Here is a 19,402-nt window from a genome sequence, read left to right on the forward strand (position 1 = left end):
GTGGTTGATGCATGATCTGTGCCTGGAATGTCAACATGATAAAGGGTTTAACACTCTCATTATGGGTAAACACAAAGACATTATTTCTATCTGAATCTTTTTTTTTTTTTTTGCCGTATGAGGGCCTCTCACCGTTACGGCCTCTCCCGTGGCAGAGCACAGGCTCTGGACGCGCAGGCTCAGCGGCCATGGCTCACGGGCCCAGCCACTCCGCGGCATGTGGGATCTTCCCGGACCGGGGCACGAACCCGTGTCCCCTGCATCGGCAGGCGGACTCTCAACCACTGTGCCACCAGGGAAGCCCCTTCTATCTGAATCTTAATGCAATGTAAAAAAAATTTCAAAGGATTATTTACAATGGAAATGAATATGAAAATTTCCTATTCACTAGCAGTGTCCTCTTAAGGTATAAGTACATTATTTTTCTCTGTTGATGCCTCTGTAAACCTCCTTTTATGGCAGTTGGTAAGTTTAATATTTTTTGTTATAGGTGATCTCTACTGTATGGGTCACTATTTCTGTATAGAAAATTAAGCTGTAATGTGAAATTCTCACATGTCTATTAATTTTGTTCTTGCTGTCTCCAGGTTTCATTGCTTCAGACATGACATCAAGACACTCCAGTACACAGTTGTGGTTAATCACACATTATCATGAAATGGGATCGCTGTATGACTACCTTCAGCTTACTACTCTGGATACAGTGAGCTGCCTGCGAATAGTGCTGTCCATAGCTAGTGGTCTCGCACATTTACACATAGAGATCTTTGGGACCCAAGGGAAACCAGCCATTGCTCACCGAGATTTAAAAAGCAAAAACATCCTGGTTAAGAAGAATGGACAGTGTTGCATAGCAGATTTGGGTAAATTTTTTAAAAATATTTTTAAATTACTGTTTTAACTTTTGTTGTCTTCTCTTGTTTAGCCAGGTTGCATCTTTTTCCCTCCAAACACTTTGTTATGAAAAATTTCAAGCATGCAAATTGAAAGGGCTTCACGGTGAACACCTGTATATTTACCACCTAGATTCTCCCATGAACATTTTACTGTTATCACATATCCAGCCTCCATTTATCAATACAGCTTAATCTTTGATACATTTCAAGGTAAACTGCAGACAAAAGAGCCCTTCCCTCCAGTGGCTTCAGCATACACACCAATATATCATTCACTGGAGTTCTTTACTTTTTTTCTCTTTTCAGGTCAAATTTATATTTCACATGAAATGCACAGATCTTAAGTACACACTCTCAGATTTTTGACAGATGCTGTAAAATCCAAATCGCTGTCAAGATACAGACCTTCCCATTACTCTAGAAAGTCACCTCGTGCTGGTTCAGTCCGTTCCTGCCCCAGCCCACCCTGAGAGGCAACCAGTACTGTTGCATTCTGATTTCACAAGCCTTACACAAAGTAGGTACACAATGAAATAACCTATGGAATGAATTTGTCTTAAAAATGGTTTATAACGTTGTTCTGTAACCAAGGCAAAATTATCAATCAAAGAAAGAGGGGGAAAAAAAAATCCCCAAACTAATTTACCATTTGCCCTGCTGGCATATCTCATTCTTACGGTGTTAGGGTGATGCTTAATGTAGCTTTAACTGCATTATAAATAAGATTATTTTCATTTATAGTGGCATTCTCTATAAAACCTATTCATCCTAGACCCCTAGAATATTGGCTGAATAATTATGCTAACGAGAACTGAATTGTAATTTTGGTTATTCATTTCAGTGGACTACTGAGGATACTCACTCTCCTTGAATAAAAAATGGTCGCTCTTATTTTCGTATCATTATAGTTATTGTTACATGGATAAACGTTTAGGCAGTGTTAGCTCTAATTACATAGATGATAAAATTGTTTTTAAACACAAGGGATTTGACATAGGAAAATTTCTTTCAAATAAATTTTTTTCAAATAAAATTTTTCTTTATCCCTTTAAAGTCCTTGTGTTCATGTTGAGAAATTATTTGACGGTGTTTTCCAAGTATAAGGAGGCATGACCCTAACGTTTTTGTTGTGGTGTAGAAGACTTATGGCTGTGCCATGGCTCATGGAGCTAAGGTGATTTGAGTTTCCCAATTATTGACCCAGTTTTTTTTTTTTTTTTTTTTTTTGCGGTATGCGGGCCTCTCACTGTCGTGGCCTCTCCCGTTGCGGAGCACAGGCTCCGGACGCGCAGGCCCAGCGGCCATGGCTCACCGGCCCAGCCGCTCCGCAGCATGTGGGATCTTCCCGGACCGGGGCACGAACCCACGTCCCCTGCATCGGCAGGTGGACTCTCAACCACTGTGCCACCAGGGAAGCCCGACCCAGTATTTTTTTAATTAATAAATTTATGTTTGGCTGCATTGGGTCTTCGTTGCTGCACGCGGGCTTTCTCTAGTTGCGGCGAGCGGGGGCTACTCTTCGTTGCGGTGCGCGGGCTTCTCATTGTGGTGGCTTCTCTTGTTGCAGAGCACGGGCTTTAGGCGTGCGGGCTCAGTAGTTGTGGCTCGCGGGCTCCAGAGCGCAGGCTCAGTAGTTGTGGCGCATGGGCTTAGTTGCTCCACGGCATGTGGGATCTTCCCAGACCAGGGCTCGAACCCACGTCCCCTGCATTGGCAGGCAGATTCTTAACCACTGCGCCACCAGAGAAGTCCCTGATCCAGTATTTTTGTACAGGTTTTTTCATCTATCTATTTACCTGCCCTAAGTGCTGACCTGCTTACACTCAGGGCAAGGGTGGGGGGCTTAGCAAGGGGGACTTCAGTGTTTGACACCGTGCCTTGAATGTCTCTGTTGTTTGAAACTTTTATAATAGTGTGTTTATGTATTATTCATGTTACTAAAAGTCAATTATGCCCACCTCACACAATTCTTATGAGATTCAGAAATTTTATAAATGCTTGGCAAATAGTCATTCAAATGGTAGCTGCTGTTCTAGTCCTGAGGCCAAGGGAAGATAGACACATTGAGGCAGCTGTTGGTTTTGGTTTATGGGACTTGGGGGGAATTAGCAAATCCAACTAATTAATTATTTAATTACATTTATTTTGACCTATAGCTTTCCAGCTGTATTCACGGTTTCATACAGAAATCTGTGTTAAGGGGTCATTATTCAGGGAAGTAGATTGGTAGTACAGGAGACAGCTCCTGTAAGACTGCAATTTATATTAATTTTTTACTTTATACCTAGAAATTAAGGATCACTTGTTAGAAATTATGTTCTATTATTAATACTGTAAAACTTCCAGTATTTTAGCAAAAATACCAGTATTGTATTTTCCTCACTTTTGATCACAGAAAAATTCAAGCATTAAGAAAGATTGAAAAAGTAGTATGATGGTCATTCATATCCACAACACCTAGATTCAACAGTTATTAAAATGTTGCCAAATTGGCTTTATTTGTATGTGGCTGAGTGTATATGTTTGCAAATTCATTTGAAAATAAGTTGCAGGGCTCCCCTGGTGGCATAGTGGTTGAGGGTCCGCCTGCCAATGCAGGGGACACGGGTTCATGCCCTGGTCCGGGAAGATCCCACATACCGCGGAGCAGCTGGGCCCGTGAGCCATGGCCGCTGGGCCTGCGCGTCCGGAGCCTGTGCTCCGCAACGGGAGAGGCCACAGCAGTGACAGGCCCGCGTACCGCAAAAAAAAAAAAAAGAAAAGAAAAGTTGCAAAGTCACAACTCTTTACTACTAAATACTTCAAAGTGCATCCCCTAAATATACTTCTCTTGCATAATCACAGTTTATCACACCTAAAAGTTATTGATTATGCTTTAATATCATTTAATAGCCATTTTCAAATTTTTCCAGTTTTTTCAAACAAGAATTGAGGCACGTTGCATTTGGTTGGTTTGTCTCTTTAGTTAGTGTAATAATTATGGATTACTGGGAAACAAATTACCTCGAAAACTTAGCAGCTTAAAATAACACAAGTTTATTATCTCACACAGTCGGTCAGCAGTCTTGGAACAACTCAGGTCTGTGGTTCTGGCTCAGGATCTGACAGGGGTAACAGTCATACCATCAGTCAGGGCTGCAGGCATCTGAAGGCTTGGTCGGGCCTGGAGGAACTTCTAGGATGGCTCACTCACATGGCTGTTGATGGGAAGCCTCAGTTCCTTGTCATGTGGTCCTGTCCACTGGGCTGCTTGAGTGTCCTCATAACACTACGAATGAGCCCAGAGAGAGCAAACAGGAAGCCATATGCCTTCTATGCCCTAATCTTAAAGATACACACACTCTTCGGCCATATTCTGTTTGGTAGTCCAGCCCACGCTCAAGGCATGAGGAATTGAGTTTCCCCTCGTGAAGGGAGAAGTTTCAAAACACTTGTGGATGTATTTTTAAACCACCACAGCTAGTATTTCTATTCTCTATTTACACTTCACCTTTTTTGTATTCTGTTATCTTTACTCTGTGGTTCTGGAAATGGTGGAGGGGCATTATGGTTTGTGAAATGTTCGTAATGGCCATAGAATCTTAGGGTTGCTTATAAAAATGAGAAGAGGAACCAGTCTGATTTAGTCAAACGCAGTTGCCAGTATCTTTGGTATTGAGGCTGAGATAACATACGTGCTATCTCCCTTGCTTTATATGGAGTCATCATCTCACCCACGCAAAGCCACGGAGTGGGAGGAGAAGCATTCTCCATAGATGACTTGAGGGATCCCCGCTGGGTTACAAAGGTGTACATGGTCTGCTTGCTCCAGTTTGGCAATTTTCATTATTTTGAGTGTTACAGGAATCACTTTCAGTTGGTCTGCACATGCATCAAAAAGTAATTCCATTCTCAAATAAACCATGCACGAATCTGTCTATTACCCTTGGTCTGTGAGGAATGCTGGGTCTCTCTAATTGGCTGAGGAATTCGGACATGAGTCATGGTTTAAGATAGTGCTTCAAAATCATTTAACGTGATAGTTGTGCTTTGAATTGAGGGCCAGCTTAATGTTCTCTGTACATGTGGCTGCAGAGAAAGCCCTGTGGGTTTGGTCCACGTTACTGTTCAGATGAGCGGCCCTTTTTCAGGGATGGAGCAGGGCCCGGGGCAGTCGGCCCTTTATGTAATGATAAATTACCTCAAAGTCCCTGCCTCACATGGTTTGAAGTTTGTGTTTGCAGTCTAGTGGGAGCTGTGCTGGAGCCTGAGAGCTTAATTTGCTCCTTGTTATTTAAGCCACTTGGAGGCTCCCATTTGACAAGTGAGTCTGTTTTCCTGTGCATTTCGAACACTGGCCTCCTATTGGTTTGGTGTATTAGTTTATTATTTACCCCAAACTTTTTGTCTCTGAGGTTCATCTATTAACCTAAGAGCCTCAGAATGTTTCTGGCATCAGCCCTATTTCCTGCTCTCAACGGAAGTCATCACAAGGGTACTCCAGAGATGACTCTGGGTGTAATGCGGCAGTCACCATGGATGCCACAAGAGGGCGCTGTTCGTTGGGTTTGGTTTAAAATCCTTCAGCAGCCGTCTGTGAGAAAGGAAGGGAGCAGATTGACAATGTTGTCTTCTTCCTTTCAGGCCTGGCAGTCATGCATTCCCAGAGCACCAATCAGCTCGACGTGGGGAACAACCCCCGTGTGGGCACCAAACGCTACATGGCCCCCGAAGTTCTAGATGAAACCATCCAGGTGGATTGTTTCGATTCTTATAAGAGAGTCGATATTTGGGCCTTTGGACTTGTCTTGTGGGAAGTGGCCCGGCGGATGGTGAGCAATGGTAGGTATCTGATCTCAGATAATATTGCCCTTGTCTGAGTCCTCTTGGTTCTGCTACCTTTAAAAGGGCAAAGGAAATATTTAAGTACACACTGTTGCGTGAATCATGCTTGTGAAGCTGTTGGCATTTATACTTGCTTTATGGCTGGTAGGTAGAAGGCGCATGATGGCAGTCTGTTTTAACTGCAGGAGGGGAAACCGTGGTGGAAAAAGTATTTCTGCAAGAGACTACTTATTCCTTGGTTTGTTTTTATCAGTCCATATTTTATTTTTCCTTCCTCCGTCCTTATTCTGCCTTTTTTTCCCACCCTTCCTCCTTCTTTGCTCTTTTCCCAAGTGAGTTTTATCGTGAGAGCTTCAAGGAAATCTAAGTGTGAATTCTGCTATTATAGATATTTTTACTTCTTAAGTTCGGATTACTGAGAAAAGATTCAGGTTGCACACTCAGAATTCACTCGTTTGTAAGAAGCAGGCTGTACCTGCAAAGTAAGTGAAGTTTACATTCAGGAAGCCCTGAATAGGAGGCTCGTGCTGGTCCTCTTATAAATAAGCTTTATGAAACGGTGTTGCCTTAGCAGCTAGGGAAGCATATGTCTATCGATAATTTTTTACCCATATTCCCTACAGTGAACTTTCACCTCCATCTTTCAAATCAGCCACAAATACATTGTTGAACTTTAAGTTCACTGTATTCTGAAAGCACTACATATCCTCATTCAAATAGCACATGCCCCATCTACCCACAAAGTGGTTATTATAGCAGAATCTCTCGAATCGACTAAATTGACCTCTTCATACCTTCACAACTGGAAGTCCTATTGCAAAAAGAATGTGTCTGAAATTGTTCCAGGAAAACAGAAGAAAATGCTATATACTTAAATTAATATTCATTTTCAGGAGATATTTTACCCTCCTGGGATCCACTGGAATCCTAGATTTGAAGTATTAAATAGTGCATGAAGTCACTGACATATGTGCTCCATCCCACCTTCCACTCATAGTTTCTTGTAAGGATTGAAATTTTGGGGGTAACTTACAATTTTTAAGAATAATAGCCAGAGAGTGGAAGTTCTGGTTCTGTGAGCTAAGTGAAATTGGGGTAATGCAACATAGTTTTAGTGTGCAATAATTTAAATTGGCAAGGCTTTGTGGTAGTTTTTTTCCCTCCGTAACAGCAGCAGAGTGTGTTTGCTTTTAACACTCTTAAGGGTATCAAAGACAATGTTTTAAATTAAACATAAACATACATGCATTGTAACCAGACAGTGCTTTTAAAGTTTTTTTTGTTTTTTGTTTTTGGAAGGAGTCATGAACATTTTCTTCGTAACTGTTTCTCAATTGTTGAGAGCTACTGACTTGCATTTTGTGCCATTCAAGTGCCTTGAGAATTGTTTGCAACAGAGTGATTGTTTTGCTGATTTATCAAGTTCTGAACTTTGCCTGAAATTGCACAGCGACTTCATTTCCCCATCCCCATCCCTTATAATTCTTGAGTGCCTTAGAGTTGAAAATCAGATTCTAATTAGTTTATTTTAAACACTTTAGAGAAGGACTGGTGTCATTATAAACTGTGTGTGGGGGAACTTGCCCCAGACGAAGAGGAAGTTAATATTCCAAGGCCAGGATAGTCCAGTCCAGCTATGGGTGCTGGAGCCATGCCAGGCAAGCCTGCGTGATGAAAGGCAAACTTGGCAGAAACTTGGGCTTTGGGCTTTGTAAGAACTCATGTTGCAAATTTGTTCCCTGTGTCGCAGGCTTAAACCCAAATGGCTTTCAAAGATCAGCTGTGATTAATAGGAGTCAGTTGGAGAATAGAGCCGTCAGTTTAAAATATAGCTCAACAAATAGTTTTCTTGATCTATCCTGTGTTTAACATTATTTTTGGAAAAAATATCGTGAAGGGTAGAGGAAGAGAGACTATTTTGGTTGCTTTCTGATTTACTGATCTCCCCCTTATGTCATGGTTTAGATTGTTCCTAAAATTTTGTGGGTTGCGCTTCTGTTCTATCGTGTGCTTTGATTTTTAGGGGGAGGTAAGGGTATGTCATGTCTCATTTTAAATCAGCTACTGTCCCTTGGCAATGACTAATTTGATATTTCCCCTTCTCTTTCTCTAGTCCTCCTTCTTCCATGAATATTCACATGCACACACACACACAAATCAGTTTATCCAAACTCAAACTTGAAAGTGTTCAGTGCTGCTTGCATACCTGTTAATATTTTCATTATTACTATACCCCCAAACAGAAAAATGAGTAGAAAGAAAAATTTGCCTTTACCTTCCAGTATTCATGTTTCTTTCCCCTTCTTCTCTATGCAACCATGTACATATTTTTTTACTTAGTTGTAATCATAGTGTAAATATAATTCTGTATCATCTTTTTCATTTCTGTTTTTTAAATGTTAGTCTGTTTTTATTTTAGATGGTCTCATGATATTTCATTAATTTAACCATTTCTATGTTGTCAGACATCCTCTTTCCTCCATGTAGACATCTTTGTTCATACAACTTTTTCATTTGGGGAATTCTTCTTAATCTGAAGGAAAGTAGACCTATTTGGTCAAAGAATTTGGATGTTTTTATGGCTTCACACATAACTGCCAAGTTGCTTTCCATATGAGTTGTTCTAATTTATAATAGCCCGCTCACCCCAGGGTGTGATGTACCTATTTCACTTTCTTACTAGCTTTAAGAACTGACATTAAAGGATATATATATTTGAAATTATTGCATACTAAATGTACCTCATTTAAATATATGAATATCTTAGGGAGGTCATTATAATTATGCATCTTTGAGTTTCTGAGTCCATTATAAAAATTGATGACCAGATAGTTCTCTTGGAGTAATACAGTCCTCAAGTGAACCATGAGTATAAAAATATGTCGCATTTTGTGTTTTCATAGGAATTTTACATTTCTTTGCTAATAATAATAAACTTCCTGCTGTTTCTGTACAGGAAATGAGAGTTAAGTCCATTTTCGCATCTGAAAATTTCTCAGTAGTGTCTTTTGGAATTTACTGTTTGTGTTTAGTTTGACACTGAATTTGGAATTGGTCAGAAGGAAAGCCATTTTCTCACCATTTCCGGGTGAATTTTCTATATGAATCTAAGGCAGGGGTTTGCTTGAATCACTAGTTCTTAAGCCAGAGAGTGTGCAGCAGAATCACCTAGAAACACAGAGTACTGAACCGTCCCCAAGAGTTTCTGATTTAGTAGGTCTAGGTCTGGACCCAGGATCTCCCTTTCTAGCAGGGCCCCAGGTGATGCTGTGCTGCTAGGTCAGCGACCGTACTCTTGGGATCTCAGGTTAAAATGGAATATATCGGTCTCACCCAGGCCAGGAAATAAAGACTGTCCCTGGGATGCTGACACAGCCCATCTGAGCAGGATTTCCTGATTTGTGTTCTTATGCTTCAGGTGAAGCTTCCTCTCTCTTCCAAGCTGAAGAGGGGTCCCTTTCTCCTTTGAGTCTTGTAGCTAGGCCTTGGCCTTTCTTTCAAGATTTTTGCTACTTCTCTGGCAAAAATACTTTTACAGTTCTGCAGACACACTGATTTCTGGTTACCTGGGTTCAGTGTGGTGTGAAGACAGAAATTGACACGTGGATTCCACAGATAAATGGGTGCATCATGGCTCTTCACGTGTGCCATTTAGCGTTGGTCTGATCAGAAACTTCTAGTAGCCCCATCCAAGCATCCTGCAGCAGTTCCCTCTTGAGATTAGAAGTCCTCTCTCTGGAACCTCAGCCTTCGGTGTCACACCTTGGTTGGATCCCTGTATGCAGAAACGCCAGAGTTGTTTTGCACTAATACTGTGGCCACAGCTGCTCATGGATTTAAAAGCTAACTAAAATGATCTTCCCTGATCCTCCTGTAGCACATCTTTGACTGTGGCATCATGCAGGCAGCATGAGCCTCTGCTATACCCTTCACGTGTCTCCTCTTCGCTGCCCACAGGAGGGCTATGTGGACATATTTTTGTTTCAGTGACTGGCTTTGGTTATTCCATTTTGTGATGGAATCCAGTGTTGAAATGTGTCAAAAAGCACTTGTATCTCGTTGAAAAAACCCTGCTGGCTGAGCTGCATCTCTTAATGGGGTGGGGACTAGGGAATACTTGTTAGAATAAGCTTATGTTTGGCGCACATACTTTGGAAAACCTCTTCTAAGAAGCCCTTGGGCTTGCTAAATAAGGAATGGCGTGTGCTTCAAGTTCCTGAGCACAATGGGCTTGTATATGGAAACCATGACAACTCTGATTTTCTTCAGCAACTTAATATCCAGTGTGTTTCACGATTTCATTTCACTACCTTAGTGTATATTAAGGTTTGAACAAAGGGAAGACTCATATTAGGGAAAATTTTTAGTATTCATTCAAGCAATTTCTTTCAGGTTTGTTTTATTTCGTTTGAGCTTTTAGGTGAGTGGTTGGGGGCAGGAATATGGAGGTGGGATTTTTCTCTCACTGATTGCTGGAATTTTGTGTCCCTGGTTTAAAGATCTAGACCAAAGGAGGGCAGTCAACTGACGTCACGACAAAATAAGCAGAGACCAGCAGAACTTTACTGGGTATTGTTCACTGCTTACTGGTCTCGCTTCCCTGACACATCTTTAACAGCAGGTGTCCCCACCAGGACAAGTATCTGTGGTGCCAACCTTGGAACAGCCCCAGCATCCGGTGATTGATACCTTCTTCTTCTCATGAGACCTCTACAGATAGCAAACGCTTGATGTCTTCTGGAGCTTCTCCCTCTAGGTCTGAGGGTGTGTGAGGTGTAAGGCGTCTTGTCAAAGCTTAACTCAGAGCATGGCTGTGCATCTCTCCTAGGCCCTTTGACCTAGGCCCTTTGACCTTTCTTCTGACAACTGTCACATTCATAAATATTTTCAGTAGGGCCTGTGAAGCAATCTGTGAACCATTTATTTTGGCTATGCCACACTGCTGAGAATCCCAGTAACAGAAATTACTTTTAACAGACTTCAGATAATGCGTTTAGTCTTGATTTGAATAATGTGCATGGTTCCATATGCCCATGAATTGTAGGGGGGATAGCAGGATGAGGTCATCACTGCCACACAGATACTTCACTTAGCAGGGAACAGAGCTGTCCTGCCAGCTCTGTTCCTGTTTCTGAAAGGAGTACCTGCCTTGGGGAGAGGCAGGGCTTCCCAGCTAGTGCGCCTTGTTGGTTACAGGAGTGCCTGAGGTACTGGTTCTCTGAAACCTCCAGCAGCAAGGCAGCACCAAGGGCCACCAGAACCCCCTGGGCTGTCGTCCCCTCTGCTGTGAACAGCTCCATCCGTTTATATATTAGTCGTTTTTGATGTTGGCCATGGCTTGAAAACTGTGTTTGAAATCCTTCTGTGAGGAATGTTAATAAGCAAAGTGACACAAATAGTTGATATACCTTTTTGAATCCTCTTCCTACCAGGAAAAAAATGCCTCTCTGAAAACAGTGTTTCCCAAGATTCTCTCATACACGTACTACCTTTATGATTTCTTTTCATATCCAAATGTCCCTTGTACCATTATTTTCTTAATCATTTAAGTCAGCTAACTTTTTCAAACATTTCTTTTTAAAAGGAAATTAACGTCACTACTGGAAGTGGGAAAACCAGTTATCCCATGGCATTAAATGGAAGGTAACGTTAATAATACATACGCAGTTATTTAATAAGACAAAAAAGTTTTGTCCTTGAACCATATCTAATTTTCTCACAGGCCACCCCTGAGGGAAACACTGTATTAACTTAGAGTACTCTCAGAAGCCCAACATGAACCACTCTCATTCTCTGTAAAATGGCTTTAGTCGTAATGTTCCAATGTCTGAAGGGCTTCATAGTTCCTGTAGGAGTTCACTGTTAACAGCAGCTCTCTGCAGGGATGCGGATGCTGGGGATCCTGCCCCCCCTTGCCTGTTACCTGGGTGTCCACCCAAGCTGCAGTGCAGTGAAGAGAGACCGCGGACATGAAGTGAGCAGGCCCTTGTGACGAGATCAATGCATTATCCCATTGTGGGCTTGTTGGGAAGAATTCTAGAATACAAACAGGGAATTGGATTCAGGTTAATGTTTGTCATTAGGTAGCTGTGAACTTGGACAAGTACGTTTCCCCTGGGTGGTCCTCAGCTTCTTTTTCTGAAGGAAAGGCAGGCTGTGATCTGCATGATTCTGACATCCCCTGCATCTGTCTTTGCCTCACCTTCAGATTATTCAAATGATGGCCAAGTCCACAGCCCCTTATCTGCAATTGAGAAATCCCCAAAGCTTTGAGAGCCCAAAGCTACTGGTTTGGGTAGGGAGGGTCATGAGGAAGGCCTTGTTTCCAGAGACTTGCGTTTTTAGAAAGACCCCTCTGGCATTTCATGGGGTTTGAAGGTTGTTTCTAGGTTGTTCTTATTAATCTGCACATTCGCTTTGTGATGTGTACTTTAAAGGTGTTGGAACTAAGGCCTGGCAATTAAGGGGTTTACTCAGAACCATGCAGCAAATTAATGATAGGGATATTGCTGGTAAAGATATATTTGCCCCAGAGAAGAGAAAACTTTCAGTTAGACACATGTCCAGGAAAAAAAAAATTGTATAAATCAGATACACATGCCCAAAGCTGTGGGGAGGAGGTTATGAATAGTTTCTCTGATTCTTTCTGCGGCCCTTCGAGTCGCAGCCCCTACCGTGGAAAAGCGAGGGCTGGCACGGTTCGTCCTTCCTGACCACTGTTTAAGAGCTCCTCTTCCACTGCATTCCTGGATCCTCTGTTGCTTGTACCACTCCTTTGGCACTCGAAGTCCTTTGTATTTTTAGGCGTTTTTCCTGAATTCACGCTGTTCTGTTCGCTGGCTCACGATTTGGCAGTTGTTGGGTGCTGTTGTAAAAGGACTGAGAGTCCACTTTTTCTCTGGCAGAGTGAGGAACAGTTGTAAGTAACTTCCTACCTTGACAACACAGGTAATTTCACAGTCCGACCCTGACCGCTCACCCTCTCCACCACCGTGTGCACTGATTTCAGCTACAGGGAATTTCCCTCCTCTCCAACACGGGAGGATCATTTGTAACCCCTTGTCTTTGTCCCATATCACTGGCCCCCAACCTGGATTGCCCCCCTCCTTGGCGTATTCTTGTCCCATCCTCTCCTCTTTCTTGAAAACTCATCTTTCTGTGTTCAGCCAGGCCCTAGCTCCCAGAAAGCTTACTTGTGCTTCCATGGCACCTGGTTTATATCTGGTATTTAAACCACACACAGGTGTTTAGTTCCCTGAAACCCATTGAACACCATGCCCCCCCCCCCCGCAACCTCTTCTCCCTGGTCCTACTTTGTAATTTTTTTTCGTGTCTTCCTTTCCCATTAGTCTCATCACCAACATCACATCTTTATTTTTATATCCCTAGTGCCAAGGACAACCTCTGGCTCATACAGTTTAAGAGACCAAAATGGTTTATGAGCCAATTTAGGAACTCGCAAGTAAAACTTAGTGAGAATTTCCAATCTATCTTTGCCTTTCAAGATATAAAGTATACAAAGGGGTGAAAAACATTTTTGAGGTTTTTTTTTTTTTTTTAAACAAGATTTCCATTATCTAAAGTAGAAAAGAGAGGGACTTGTTCTCATCTTCCACTAGACTTTGAGTTCCTTGAAAACTGAGAGTATGTCTTATACTTTTATCATCCTCAACATTTAGAATGGTGTTCCACACATGGTCAGTATGTAATATACTTTATATTGATTGAAATAATTGCTTTCCTTGACCAGAGGGTGTTCCATATAACTGCTGGAGTTTAATACCAGGTTTATTTTATGCTGGGAAAGCATGACCAACATCAGATGGAAACAGTCAACAATTTGACCAATGGTTGACAAAAAAGGCATGACTAAGTTCCAGGCATGATCATTAAATGGTCTTTTTAAACTTGATTCCTTTTGTTAAAACATGGCAGTATTTCATAAGATTAAAATATGGGAAATATAAACCCAAGGGAAAACTTCATCTTTGTATAGTGAATTTTATTGTTGAGTATCCCCAGATCCTATGTTTTAAAAATCCAGCCATGCTTTTTTTCTTTTGCATTTATAGAAAAATTGATGTTCCCATAACCCTTCCCAAGCTAGCCAGGCAAATTACTTCAAATAGCTGGCTGTTATGCTAGATTTTTAAAGACTGAAGCCAGGCTATTAAATGTATTCTCCTTCAGAAAAGTTGAGAGGTGGTGATGGGCACAATCCTACTGTTTCTTATAAGTGCATGTGGCCCTGATAAAGGTATAAATTATCTTGCTGGTCTGTGTCCAGCTGTATTTTATGTGATGTCTCCTAGTAATACAGGTACTGAAAAGAATTAAAATATTGTTGAATGCTTCCTGGGGTCCTTACAAGAGAAGTAGGTAAGGTCTCTGAGATGAGGTATCTCAAGACTTCTGAAAGCAGTGGTTTATGCCCAATCTGAACTGTTTACCGTTTGTCAGGAAAGGTTTTACTCCACTGACTAATACACATTACAAACACAGTCAAGCAATGTGGGTAAGTTAATGGTAAGTCTTAATATCAACTAGAATTTTTAAATTTAGACTACATTCCATTTTTAAAATAAATTCTTGAATCTATGTAGTTTAACAAAACTGTAGTATTTAACAGATGTTCCTTATCATGACTAATCTTTTTCATAAATGGTTTGTCTTTAAGTGGGATTTGTGAGAACAACTTCTCACTGTTAATTTCTTTGATAAATGAAAAGGCGATTGCAGCTTTTCAGGTAGCTTATAGGAGCTAGAAAAACTTAAAAATTATTAAGACAGCCTCCTCCCACCTGTGCCAACAATCACTCTGGTAGGTATTTAGGAACAGAAGAAAGTTACATGGAGGAAGGAGAGAGGGCAGTAAACTAATCCACTGTCCTCACTGTTGAGGCCTTTGATGATGAGAGAAAAATAAGGGATTTTCTGGGTCTCATTTCTATAAAGGAAAGAATCAACTTTCTAATTCTAAATTATTGCTTTAAATTTTTCTCTTTGTGGAACTACTTTCTTTGTGAAAAGTAAGGAACTGATGAAATTTTACTGGGAAAAAAGGTTTCTAAGGCATTGGAAACCATGCAGGGGCAGAAGCTGAAATTAGCGACTTTCACATTTGCTTGGGAGTAAGGGAAAAGTTCATTCTTTTCAGCCATTCTTCTGCCTTTCCAAAAGACTGTCCTCTGCATTTTATTTTGTGCCTTTGATCTGAGAGGAATTAATAGAGCCATCAAACAGACAGCTGTGAATGACAGAGGGTACTCAGAACATACAGAATGAATGAGTGAGGAAATAGTATTTCATATTACATTACTTGCATCCTCCCGGTTGGAGGGATTATTTTATAGTAATCATAAAAAAAGGGGTATTTTGATGATGGCCTTGGATTGTTTGTTTGCCTCCAGCTCTAGTTGTGGCCAACTTTTTATTTCAGTTTATGGTTTGAAAACACTAGATTCGTGTACCTTCTTTAGGTATTTTGTCCTTTTTAATCACTGAAGGGACTCTTGTTCTGTCTCCTGTGCCCTGTTGGGCACCGCAGAGCTGTTTGTATGCACTCTTGGAGCGTTTTGTTATAATTACATGAGAGGTAGTCATGTTTTCTTCTAACAATTATTGTTCCTCCAGTTCTCTGCAGGGCTTCTATTTATTGCTTTGTTTTCCACTTATTTTAAGACCTACCTGTACCTTTCAGAATCACCCTGAAGTTTGAGGAAGGTGATCAGTACTTTTTCTGTCAACGCTGTAACCTGCGGCAACCCTCAGTACAACCCTGGGAACCTCTACTCTTTTGCTAACCCAACACAATTCTTGTCCATGTGTGTAGGTATTGTGGAGGATTACAAGCCACCGTTCTATGATGTGGTTCCCAATGACCCAAGTTTTGAAGATATGAGGAAGGTGGTCTGTGTAGATCAACAGAGGCCCAACATACCCAACAGATGGTTCTCAGACCCGGTAAGAGCAATGCTTTCTTAGTTTTAGAGCTATACTTAGCTGTTTGCTATTTGCATTCTCTTGATTTTTCAGCTGGTAGAGTTCTTGAGTGATCTGCCCTGTTTCTTTCTCTCCCTATTTTATGTAGAAGAGCTTTAGACCTAGTTGAGCAGGTTCACAAAATGGTCTCATTCTTGAAAGAGCCATTTCTGATAGATCTTGCCAATGAATGACAACATTCACAAGATTTTCTACCCTTGATTAGCTCCAGGAATTGGGAGACGCATTACTATGCCACTGGCCCTAGGACTGCAATTTCACATGTAAACCAAGAGACCTGAGTGATGCTTTTTAACCTCTTTTCTATCTCTGCATCTCTTCCAAACATAGGCTGTTTAATGCTGACAATCCTTATTGCTGCTGTTAAGTAGTAAGTAGCAAATCTAAGGCATTGAGAAATGACCCTATTTGCATATTTCAGTTTTAACTCTGGGTTACTGTTATGGCTTTTAGCGCCATCAAACCATCAACCTGTGTTGTGTAACTGACTTGATGGTCAGTTGGTAGCATTAGGAGTCCAAAGGGCAGAGTTTAAGAAACTCAAGAGTGGTTTATCAGTGGCTAAGGCCTTGATTATTTGTGTAAGGAAAATGGTAATAACATCACTTGAACTTCACAAGACCTGTAGAGCCCTGCGAAACAGTTGACGTAACATCTGCCCAGCTACTTTTTCACTGTGGTGTTGGTTCTTTCTCTCCTCAGACATTAACCTCCCTGGCCAAGCTGATGAAAGAATGCTGGTATCAAAATCCATCTGCCAGACTCACAGCCCTGCGTATCAAAAAGACTTTGACCAAAATTGATAATTCCCTAGACAAATTGAAAACTGACTGTTGACATTTTCACGGTGTCAAGAAGGAAGGTCTGACGTTGTCCAGCTGGGACCTAATGCTGACCTGACTGGTTGTCAGAACAGAATCCATCTGTCTCCCTCCCCAAATGACTGCTTTGACAAGGCCGACATCTTACCCGGCTGTGTGCTGGGGAGACACCAAAACCACCCTAACCTCGCTCAATGACTGTGAACTGGGCATTTCACAAACTGTTCACGCTGCAGAGACTCATGTTGGACAGACACTGTTGCAAAGGTAGGGAACTGGAGGAACACAGAGAAATCCTAAAAGAGATCTGGGCATTAAGACAGTGGCTTTGCATATCTTCACAGGTCTCCTAGACACTCCCCACGGGAAACTCAAGGAGGTGGTGAATTTTTAATCAGCAATATTGCCTGTGCTTCTCTTCTTTATTGCACTAGGAATTCTTTGCATTCCTTACTTGCACTGTTACTCTTAATTTTAAAGACCCAACTTGCGGAAACATTGGCTCCGTACTCCACTGGTCTGTCTTTGGATAATAGGAATTCAATTTGGCAAAACAAAATATAATGTCAGACTTTGCTGCATTTTACACATGTGCTGATGTTTACAATGACGCTGAACATTAGGAATTGTTTATACACAACTTTGCAAATTATTTATTACTTGTGCAGTAGCAGTTTTTACAAAACTGCTTCATGCATATGTTAAAGCTTATTTTTATGTGGTCTTATGATTTTATTACTGAAATGTTTTTAACACTATACTCTGAAATGGACATTTTCTTTTATTATCCGTTAAATTCACATTTTAAGTGCTTCACATTTATGTGTGTAGACTGTAACTTTTTTTTTCAGTTCATATGCAGAACGTATTTAGCCATTACCCATGTGACACCACCGAATATATTACTGATTTAGAAGCAAAGATTTCAGTAGAATTTTAGTCCTGAACGCTGTGGGGAAAATGCGTTTTCTTCAGAATTATCCATTATGTGCATTTAAACTCTGGCAGAAAAAAATAACTATTTTGTTTTAATCTACTTTTTGTATTTAGTAGTTATTTGTATAAATTAAATAAAATGTTTTCAAGTCAAAGTGAATTTTTTCAACATGTAAAAAAGATCTACATATTATAAAGCATTTTCTTGTGGGAACAATAGAAGCACAAAATTAACTTGTAAGTCGAATTTGCTTTTTAAGTCTATTAATGAGCCTGAGGGTTCTAGGGCGATGTCTTCCAGTTTGAATTTGGTATCAGAAAATTTAGATTTTGGGTTTTTTTGGGGGGGGGGAGTGGCTGTGATTTTATTTTTTTCTTGTTCAGTTTCCCCAGCTTTGAAGTGAGGGTAACAGACTTGTCTGAGCTGCCTCCTTCACAAGGGATAAGTGGAGGAAGGAGGTCAAAGCATTTTGTTTAGTATAAGGTCCTGTGTGAGAGGAAAGTGGTCTTATGCATCTCACCTTGCTGCTTTGGGAGAGTCCACTGTTGGCTTTTTTCACTTCTTGAAGTGTTCAGCGGGATTGAAAATGTAGAGTTTCAAGTATCTCAGTAAGAGTAGAGGTGTTAAAATTCTGGAATTTTCACCAGAGGTAAGTTAATAACTTCATTAGTATATTTACTAATATATATTAAAGTCACATTTAACTTTTAAAAAATTGTGGTAAAATGCACATAAATTTTACCATCTTACCCATTTTTAGGTATACAGTTCAGTTCTATCAAGTACATTCACACTGTTACGCTGCCATTGCCACCATCCATCCACAGAACTCTTTTCATCTTGCAAAACTGAAACTCTATCAAACAATAGCTCTTCATTTCTCACTATTTTCAATCCCTGGCAACCATCATTCTAGGCCTTTTAGTTTGTCTACTCTAAGTACCTCATAGGAGTGGAATCACTCATATTTGTCCTTTTGTGAGACTGTCTTATTTCACTTAGCATAATGTCCTCAAGGTTCATCTTTGTTATAGCATATATCAGAATTTACTTCCTTTTTATAGTTGATAATACTCCACTGTATGTGTATACAACATTCTGTTTATCCATTCATCTGCTGATGGACACTTGGGTTGCTTCCCCTTTTTGGCTATTGTGAGTAATGCTGCCATGAACTTGGGTGTATAAATTTCTCTTTGTCCTTCCTTTCAATTATTTTGGCTATATACCCACCAAAAGTGGAGTGGAGTCACATTTAAAGTTTGTTGAAGTATTATATACATATATAAAATTGTACAGCTTGATACATTTTTATAAAAAAATTCTTTTTATAAATTTATTTATTTATTTATTTATGGCTACATTGGGTCTTCGTTGCTGCGCACGGGCTTTCTCTAGTTGTGGGTAGCAGGATCTACTCTTCATTGCGGTGCAAGGGCTTCTCGTTGCGGTGGCTTCTCTTGTTGCAGAGCATGGGCTCTAGGCGTGCAGGCTTCAGTAGTTGTTGTGGTGCGCAGGCTCAGTAGTTGTGGCTCATGGGCTCTAGAGTGCAGGCCCAGTAGTTGTGGCACACAGGCTTAGTTGCTCTGCGGCATGTGGGATCTTCCTGGACCAGGGCTCGAACCCATGTCCCCTGCATTGGCAGGCAGATTCTTAACCACTGCACCACCAGGGAAGTCCCTTATAAATGTTTATACATTGGTTGTACCCATAGAAGCAGCACCTAGATCAAGAAGCAGAACACTGACTTCTCTGGAGTGATGTCAGGTCCATGGCAGCATGAGTTGTTCCTTTTTTCTCTCCTCTTTGGTGTATAACTAATTACACGTCCATAACTGAACAAAAGTGCTTCTGCACATTATACCAGGACAGCAGGTGATTACTATGCTCCTCTGCATCTGAAAGTAGGTGGAGAGGACCTC

At 40.9% G+C, this 19,402-nt stretch overlaps 1 protein-coding gene across 4 annotated transcripts in view; it reads left to right on the top strand.

The window, feature by feature from the left end:
- Window positions 1-17,579, top strand: part of ACVR1 (activin A receptor type 1) — a 126,420-nt gene extending 108,841 nt beyond the window's left edge. For all 4 annotated transcript variants that reach the window (XM_060302424.1, XM_060302426.1, XM_030852736.2 and 1 more), the window contains 4 exons: window positions 588-863; window positions 5,520-5,717; window positions 15,553-15,683; window positions 16,425-17,579. In XM_060302424.1, coding sequence (XP_060158407.1) covers window positions 588-863; window positions 5,520-5,717; window positions 15,553-15,683; window positions 16,425-16,559 — 740 coding nt within the window. In that variant the 3' untranslated portion in view covers window positions 16,560-17,579. The remainder of the gene's footprint in view (window positions 1-587; window positions 864-5,519; window positions 5,718-15,552; window positions 15,684-16,424) is intronic.
- The last annotated feature ends 1,823 nt before the right edge of the window (window positions 17,580-19,402 follow it).

The sequence above is a fragment of the Globicephala melas genome, chromosome 7, assembly GCF_963455315.2.
Source record: "Globicephala melas chromosome 7, mGloMel1.2, whole genome shotgun sequence".
NCBI lineage: Eukaryota > Metazoa > Chordata > Mammalia > Artiodactyla > Delphinidae > Globicephala > Globicephala melas.